Genomic DNA, 8645 nt, shown 5'->3' with positions numbered 1-8645 from the left:
TCACACTTCTCCAGGTAAAACACCTCAGACACTGAAGCTGCGTACATGGTCGCTTCAGGAAAGAAAGTTTTGTTGCTTCCATTGAACATTTTTGATGATTTTCTGTCTCCAGATACAACAGCTCCGTGGTGATGACCAGGCGTCTCTACCAGACCTGAAGACTGATCACACGAATACTAATAAAGCCGTCTGCCTGAGGGTTTCATCACAGCTGATATACAGCGATAGTAAACTCTCCTTTAGTTCAGTTCACAGTAGATTCATTAGTTCCATTTGATGTATGAAGGAGGATCCGACACACAATATTGACAGAAGAACGGAGAAACCTAAACACAGAGAAGATATAACTTATGAATGAATAATAATCGTTAGTTGCAGCAGATGTGGGGGAGACCTCTTCGGGGGTCCACTACATTTATTTTGTGTTCCATACGTATAAAAAGCATTTTATTTATTTATTTCATTCATTCATTTCAAAATGCAATCGACCAAAATTAATGAATGAACTTTTATTGTTTTTTATGTCTTGTTTAAATGAATCATCTTAATACTGATTTCAATGAATCGATTCATAATTGGGTTTTTTAAATGATCGTTTGTAAATGAAAACAGTGAAAAAGTGTCACACTCGCGACTCCGTACTAAACTTCGCTGTAACATCGTGGCCTGTCAGAGTAAAATCATTGTAAACAGGTGACATCGTGATGATGTCATGTTGCTTCCAACTCACAAAATGAAAGTTTTGTTTTGAAGCTGAATGAAAGTTAAATAGTTAAACTGGTTCATGTCGTTCTTTGCTTCTATTTATTGTTCAATGTTTGGCTTCAGCATCAAGCACTTTGTCAGAGAAAGCAGCTGTTGTTTCCTATGCAAACGATGCTGCACACACACACACGCACACACACGCAATAATACACACACGCACACACTTCGCCTCTCTGCGTGCGTCTCGAGCCTCTGTGTGAATGTCTCAGTGTGTCACCAGCAGTGATGACAAATCTCTTTGTTTTATGATGCAACCACACACACACACACACACACACACACACACACACACACTCACACACACACACACACAGTAGGTAGTTTAATGTGTATATTGCTGATGGTTTTTCTCTTTGTTGAGATTTCTGCAGCTTTTGGAAAAATATTTTTTGTCGTTTTTTATTGTCAGTTAGAGCATGCGCAGTAGGTTCACGGTATAAACAGACCCACGTTCATGTTATCTAAACTTTACCAGGTAAATTATCTGTCACTCTCATCTTTACGAGTGTCCTCTCTGTCTCTTCCTCTCTTTTTCTCTCGATGCGCAAGGACGTGTGCCAAAGTTTGGTGCGTAATGGACACCGGTCCATCCTTCCTTCTCCTCCTCCTCCTCCTCCTCCTCCTCCTCTCCCACCGTGTTCCCGACATGCTGGGATGTCTCGAGAGTCCAGAGGAAGGAGGAGAGACAGCGAGATAGTGAGTGAGAGAGAGAGAGAGAGAGAGAGAGAGAGAGAGAGAGAGAGAGAGAGGAGAGATGACAATAAACCGTTTGAGTCACCATCTGAGGGGACGACCCGCTCGCCAACTCGTGGATGGATGGACAGATGGACACATAGAGAGAGGGGGGGACACAGTGAAAGAGAGGGAGAGACTTGGTGTCCTTAACGCACATTACGCAGATGGTTTCCCGTGCGTCCTGGAGCGTGCAGAGGACTAAATGACTGTTTGTGTGTAACTTTTTGTTTCTAAATGTTTCACTTGGACTCCAGTTTGGTGACTTCTTCCTCTGTGCGTCTGCTCTGACTGCTTGGTACTAAATGTTTAAGGAGCAGGGGTTTATTTCATGGTAACCGTTAGTTTCTCGGTGCATCAGTGACTCTTACCCGTAGGCGAACATGTCGGGACAGAAACCGGCCCTAAAGAGCGGCGAGAGCCGCTTCCAGGTGGACGCGGTGACGGAAGCGTCCTCCGCGGCTGCGGCCTCCGCCGATGGATCCAAGCCGCCCGAGGAGTCCAAAGGCCGGTTCAGGGTGGTGGGGTTCCTGGATTCTGGCGCGCTGGGCAGCGCGATGGACATCGGTCTCCCGCCGGATGTCTCCCACGATCCGGACCAGGCGAGGAGCGACTCGGTCAGCCTCCATTCAACGGGCACGGGACACACGCACATCTCCGACAGCCACTCCAACACCTACTACATGAGGACCTTCGGTCACAACACCATCGACGCGGTGCCCAACATCGACTTCTACCGCCACACCGCTGCCACTCTCGGGGAGAAGCTGATCAGACCGTCGCTGTCGGAGCTGCACGATGAACTCGATAAAGTAAATAATAAAAAAAAAAACAGTTTTCATCACTAAAAATAACTTTCATGGCAAAATCCACATGTTCCAATATGAGTTTGTTCTCAGACTCTGATCCATAAATCTCCACTTCAGCAGCTCTTACATTCACCAAACTTTACTCTTTCATTCTTCAGCACACAGAGGGGTTTGTTCACACAGCATTCATAACCTCATTTATACACGTTATTACCAAAAACAAGGAGAAAATAGATTTTTTTTTTAAGGCTGTTGACAGTATTTTCTGATTTATAAAGTGAAACAAACAGATAATCTATAATTATCTCCATAAACACCTTTGACTCTAATATGTCAACAACATGAAACAAGAATTGTGAACATGACTTCATCCAAAGTTCACATTTGTGTTCTGGAAATGTATGAACATTTGATGAGATAATACCTCATTTGCATATTTAAACAACATTTCAGAACACTTCTAATACAAAGAGTAATCGTCTTAATGTCAGTAATGAACTGGAGAAGTTTCATGATGTTAGTTCATTATGTCTTCACCTGAAGTGTCTAAACCCTCAAAGAAGCAACAGCACATTTTAAAACACATCATTGCAAGTAAAAGTTCTGCATTCAACATGTTTGCTAAAGTTGTATAAGTAGTAGTTAGCTTTATGTGTAAGGGTATGTACCCTCTTGATCTTCATAGTAAGATCAATTCCTATAATTAATAATGTGGGTGATAAAAGTCTCTAAATAGCTCAAACACCTGCAGACAGATCATAAAGATATGGATGTAGTGTTCTGCACGTTGTAAAATTCTTAATTTGATTTCATTGATTTAAAGACTGAAACAGAAAACATTCCCTTCACTTCCATCCTCTGAGTGGGCTCAGTGACATCACTGGAGGCATGGCCCCAACACACACACACGCACACACACACACACACACACACACACACAATGCTGCCTCTCATGACCCTCACCACGCTCCCGCTCCTCAGATACAGCTAGGTAGCCGTAACACAGACGCACATTGTACATTGATCACGCAGCAGTTAAAGTATTGTTTCAACTCATGTGAGCAATTATTCCAAGTAACACAAAGTGCAGACTCAGCATAGTATACATTAAACATGAGTGTGTGGTTGGCATGAATGTGTTCTTATACATTTATTATATCTATATCGTGCTCTACTTAAACATTTCAGACATGCAGCAGTATTTCTACTCACTTCAATCAGCTCTGAGGAAGTAAAGTTTTAGTCTTTGAATTTAACTATATTTCCTGTTTCTGTTTCACTTAGTAAGAGTCAACCAACACTACTGGTTTACTTATGAAATGCAGTTAAGAAGTAGCCCAGTGATGGAGCATCTGTACTCCAGCACACTTGTGGATCTGAGGTGACATTAAAGAGCTGAATTCGATTTTTTATTTGAGAACAATGAGCTCATTACAGCAATTAACAGCCGAAAACACCCGAATATTCACCTAAAATGAATTCATGAATAATCGGCACAGGGTCGAAAAAATGTAAATTGCTCTTTTCAAGTTAGCAGAGCAAAGATTTTAAACATTTATTTGAGTTTTTGATTTGAAATGTATATTTTTATATTTATAATTCAGCAGCTAAAAACCCACTCTGTGACTCTTTATGATGAAAAAATGTCATTTAATGAATCACATAAAATCAAACACTTTAAACAACAAAACAGAACAAATCAGGAAATCAACAGACACACATGTTCAATTAAACAACAAAGATGTTCTTGGAATGTCCCGGCATAAACAAATATATCCTTGACAAAGACAAAAAGTATAAAATAATAACAAAATATAAATAACAAAATCAACCACGTTAACACAACTGCCACTCAAATATGTGATACAGTAAATTCATCTTCTGTAGAGAAAATTAAATTGTTTCAGCTTTTCTCTGCTGCTCACCCGTCTGTGTGTTTGTCTTTCCCTCTTTATCACTCTTGGCTGTGATTGGTTGTCAGGATCCGTTTGAGGACGGTCTGGCCAATGGAGAGGAGCCATCGGCGGCTGAGGAGGCGGCGGCAAAGATGGCGGCAAAGGAGGCGAAAGGAGGAACCGTCAAGTTCGGTTGGGTCAAGGGAGTCTTGGTGAGTGTTCTGTTCAATGTGATCTGATCAAATAAATGTTTCATCCACTGCAGTGTTATTAATCACGTTGTTAACTGTGTGTGTGTTGCAGATCCGCTGCATGCTGAATATCTGGGGTGTGATGCTCTTCATCAGAATGTCCTGGATCGTTGGACAGGCTGGAATCGGTACGCACAAATAAGACAAAGTTTAACTTTGTCTTTAGGAATGTCCTTCAGGGGGTTTTCTTCCTGCAGACCAACCAATGAGAATACAGCTTTTCTAAATAGATGTTGTATTTGCTACCTACAGTCCTTAAAGGATAAAGCTCTCTATATATTTGTTTGAATCCCGTGAAGAGACCAAAACCAACAAGGAAAGTACTAACAAGTATAAATATCTTCTCATCTAATATATCTCCTTCCTTTGTCCCGTAGAGCTGCATTAACAACGAATGAAATCTTTGTGGTTTGTCGTCGTTTGTTTTCCGTTTGTTCGTTGGTGTGCAACAGGACTGACCATTGCGATCATTCTGATGGCCACTGTGGTCACCACCATCACTGGTCTGTCTACTTCTGCCATAGCGACCAACGGCTTCGTACGAGGAGGTGAGACTGCAACCGTACACAGGATTTTATTTTGAAAGCGTTATCTGATGAGTGGGGAGATTTTGTTAGATTATCAACCTGCTGCCCTGAAATAAAGAAAACCTTGTCTCCTGCAAAATAACGTTCCGATATAACTAGAATGCGTCCTCAATTACGTTTAGAGGGATTACAGTAGCAGTGGTTTACGTTGTAAATTTAAACAAAACAAAACAAAATGCTGCTCACAGGCTGCTCACAGGCTGCTCACAGGCTCAGTCAGGACGTCTAAAGGAAACTTGTTCCAAAGTTTTAAATGAGTCCTTTGAAAGTAGTTACTTTACCAGCATACTTCAAATTCAAGCCCTCTGTGTTCACAACAACCATCCCGGGTTTAAAGACACGTAATCCCTAAAGTTAACCAGCACCACGTGATGAACCAATGATCAATACCACTGCTGTGCAGGAGGAGCGTACTACCTGATCTCCAGGAGCCTGGGGCCGGAGTTCGGAGGCTCCATCGGCCTCATCTTTGCCTTCGCCAACGCCGTGGCCGTGGCCATGTACGTGGTGGGCTTCGCAGAGACAGTCGTTGAGATGCTCAATGTGAGGAAGACTTTGGTGGAAACACTCAACCGTTCATCCGTCTTGTCTGTTGAGCAACGATTCCGACGCTGATCTTGTGTTCGGTTCTTTGGTTGTTGGTTGCAGGATGTTGACGCTCTGATGACCGATGAGCTCAACGACATTCGCATCGTCGGGACTCTGACCGTCATCCTGCTGCTGGGAATCTCTGTAGCTGGGATGGAGTGGGAAGCCAAGGTAGGACCGTGAATCCACAACTGTGAACACCCAGAATCCTCTGCTGCTGTCTCAAAGACGGACACACGATGCTCATATTACACTATTGAGGCCCTGCAGCTGCTTTTGGTCCAGACTGAAACATCTCTACATATTTTGGATGGATTAAGATTCAATTTTGTACGAACATTCATGGTCCCCAGAGGATGAATCCTACTGACTTTGTTGATTCCCTGTTTGTCCAGCGAAACCACGATGTTCACATTAGTAGATTTAAGTGTTCGTTGAGTGTCATGAAACTTGGCTCAGACATTCATGGTCCCCTCAGGATGCATTGTATAAATGTTGGTGATCTTCTGACTTCTCATCTTGCTCCATCATTAGGTCCAAATATAAAATATTCTCATATTTTAGTTTATAACCAAATACCTGCAGAGAGAATTACATTTCCTCTCAGCCCCAGCTGTACTTGTGTTTAGTGCTAATTTGTAAATGTTAGCATGCTAACAAGCTAAACTAACATGGGGAACATGATACCTGCCAAACATTCACATGTTAGCAGTGTCATTGTGAGCATGTTAGCATGCTGGCGTTAGCATTTAGCTCAAAGCACCACTGTGACTAAGTGTGGCTGTCAACTCGTTGTCTTGTCTCATCTAAATGTCCTGCTATAAGCCAACCGATTAGCCAAGTGGTAAGTATGAGCATGTTACGTGCAATTTAACTTCAAGGCACCTGTCGTTGCAGAAATGTGAAAATTATTTGCACAATCCATCTATGAGAGTTACATTCAGGACCATAATCAGCAATTCTAAAGTAGAACAAACACATCAGCAAATGTTCTTGCTAGTAATGGGACAGTTACCACAGTGTTCCTGACGAACACCTCCTTCCACATGTCTTCCTTTCTCTGCGTCTCTCTGTCCATCAGGCTCAGATTGTCCTGCTGGTGATCCTGTTGGCAGCCATCGCTAACTACTTCATAGGAAGCTTCATTTCCATAGAGAGCAAAGAGCCCAAAGGATTCTTCGGCTACCACTGTCAGTCTGCACTCTCTTTCTTTTATCCAAAAATTTGGCTTTGACTTTACACCTGAAGTCTAACCCATGTATTTCTCTGTTTTTGGCTCTTTCCTCCTCCAGCCGCCATCTTCTTAGAGAACCTGGGTCCAGCCTTCAGAGAGGAGGAGACGTTCTTCTCGATGTTTGCCATTTTCTTTCCTGCGGCCACCGGGATCCTCGCCGGAGCCAACATCTCTGGAGACCTCACGGTGAGCTTCACATTTTGCATTTCATGGAGTTTATTGTAATAATCATGGAGGATTGATGGTTGAGAAAACAAGTAGTAGTAGTTATGAAGAAGAGAAACTTGAAATGAGAATCATGCTGAACATCTTGTTGCTGTAATGCGTTGGTCGTAGCGCTCACCTTGATGTAGTCACAGGTCAGTACACTTATTCTGATTTCACTGACGAAAGTCGGAACAACCTGATACAAACAAGGCCTTCTAGATCTAATATGAGGGAAGATTCAGCAACTCGATCGGCAATTCAGAAATAGATTTTGTCGGACAGGAAGCGCATTGTGCACATTTCATCTAGCCTTGAAAATCCTCTGAACAGCCTTTCAGTGGGATTCAACAGCGTAGCTTCCTTTAAATTCAGCCTGACTTTGAGGAACACAGAGTGCTTCCAGCTTGGTATCAAGTCTTGACGCTGCTTGACACAATAAACTTGAATCTCATCTCCTTCTTTAGGATCCTCAGTCAGCGATCCCTAAAGGTACCCTGCTGGCCATCGTCATCACAGGAATCACCTACGTGGCTATCACCATCTCTGCAGGTACACTTATAGACTTCAGTTCATCAAGTAAGCAACCGAAGTAGCTTATTTGACATTCAATCTTGTTGAGTTTTCCTGGATTTGTAGTTATTTGTAGCTCGTCTTATGAAAATTACAGACACGTTGACGACAGTTCGAGGTGTAAAATGTCTGCTAAACATATCGAGATGTATACCGTTACATTTTTGCAGCTTTTTCAAGGATACAAGAATAATTTGATGTCATTGTGTAACACGGGGTTAGACAATGACATGCAGTTGTGTCCATTGATGCTCCACAAGAAAACGTGATGAAACAAAACAAAAACAGTCGCGCATTCCTGGAGTAGCTCTTTTGAATTTGCATCCTATTAAAAGAAAAAACATGAAAGAAAAATGATTACCATTATAAAAATGGATACAGTTAAAGAGTTTGTACATATCTGAGTTACAGTTTCACTTTGAAATTGTGCTCAACTGGCTTCAGGACAGAGATCACAAATGTTGTAACGTTGAAGGTTAATTTTGATGAAACTGATGAAAGAAAAGAAAAGAAAAATGTCAAAAGAGCTAAATCAGTAGTGTGTGATCCATCAATGAGCGGTAATGTTCTGTGGGATGATGAATGGTGCAGCAACCAAATCGAACCCAACAAACCACAAACCGATGCTCTGTTGTGCGTTGGTTCTCTCCTCCTGCAGGCTCCTGCATCGTCCGGGACGCCACCGGAGACCACAACGACACGGTGAGCGACACGGTGAACTGCACCGACGCCGCCTGCACGCTAGGCTACGACTTCTCCATCTGCAAGGAGGGAGGCTGTCAGTACGGCCTGATGAACGACTTCCAGGTAACAGACACACTCGGCTCAGAAAACCTTCATGATGTGGACGGGATTAGAGTTGTTCCGATGCATCAGAAATGCCTCCAGTGGACCGGGTATCGCCGGGTATGCACGTGTTTCTCTCAATATGAAGTCTCAAAAGATGTTTGATTTCAGTGCAATATAAATTTAACACACTAATCTCTTCTGCTCACTCTATATATATA

At 42.5% G+C, this 8645-nt stretch overlaps 1 protein-coding gene across 1 annotated transcript in view; it reads left to right on the top strand.

The window, feature by feature from the left end:
- The first annotated feature begins 1536 nt into the window (after nt 1-1536).
- The window catches only part of LOC116400847 (solute carrier family 12 member 2), a 17032-nt gene continuing 9923 nt past the window's right edge, over nt 1537-8645 (top strand). Inside the window, exons 1-10 of the mRNA XM_031878933.1 lie at nt 1537-2309; nt 4288-4413; nt 4505-4580; nt 4905-5000; nt 5443-5582; nt 5688-5798; nt 6709-6817; nt 6920-7047; nt 7533-7617; nt 8297-8583. Of these exons, the coding sequence (XP_031734793.1) occupies nt 1881-2309; nt 4288-4413; nt 4505-4580; nt 4905-5000; nt 5443-5582; nt 5688-5798; nt 6709-6817; nt 6920-7047; nt 7533-7617; nt 8297-8583 (1587 nt within the window). The 5' untranslated portion in view covers nt 1537-1880. The remainder of the gene's footprint in view (nt 2310-4287; nt 4414-4504; nt 4581-4904; nt 5001-5442; nt 5583-5687; nt 5799-6708; nt 6818-6919; nt 7048-7532; nt 7618-8296; nt 8584-8645) is intronic.

This window comes from Anarrhichthys ocellatus, unplaced genomic scaffold (assembly GCF_004355925.1).
Source record: "Anarrhichthys ocellatus isolate YVR2014 unplaced genomic scaffold, GSC_Weel_1.0 scaffold210, whole genome shotgun sequence".
In the NCBI taxonomy this organism is placed as follows: Eukaryota; Metazoa; Chordata; class Actinopteri; order Perciformes; family Anarhichadidae; genus Anarrhichthys; species Anarrhichthys ocellatus.
The sequence above is the reverse complement of the archived record's forward strand: the minus strand, read 5'-3'. Positions and strand labels throughout refer to the sequence as shown.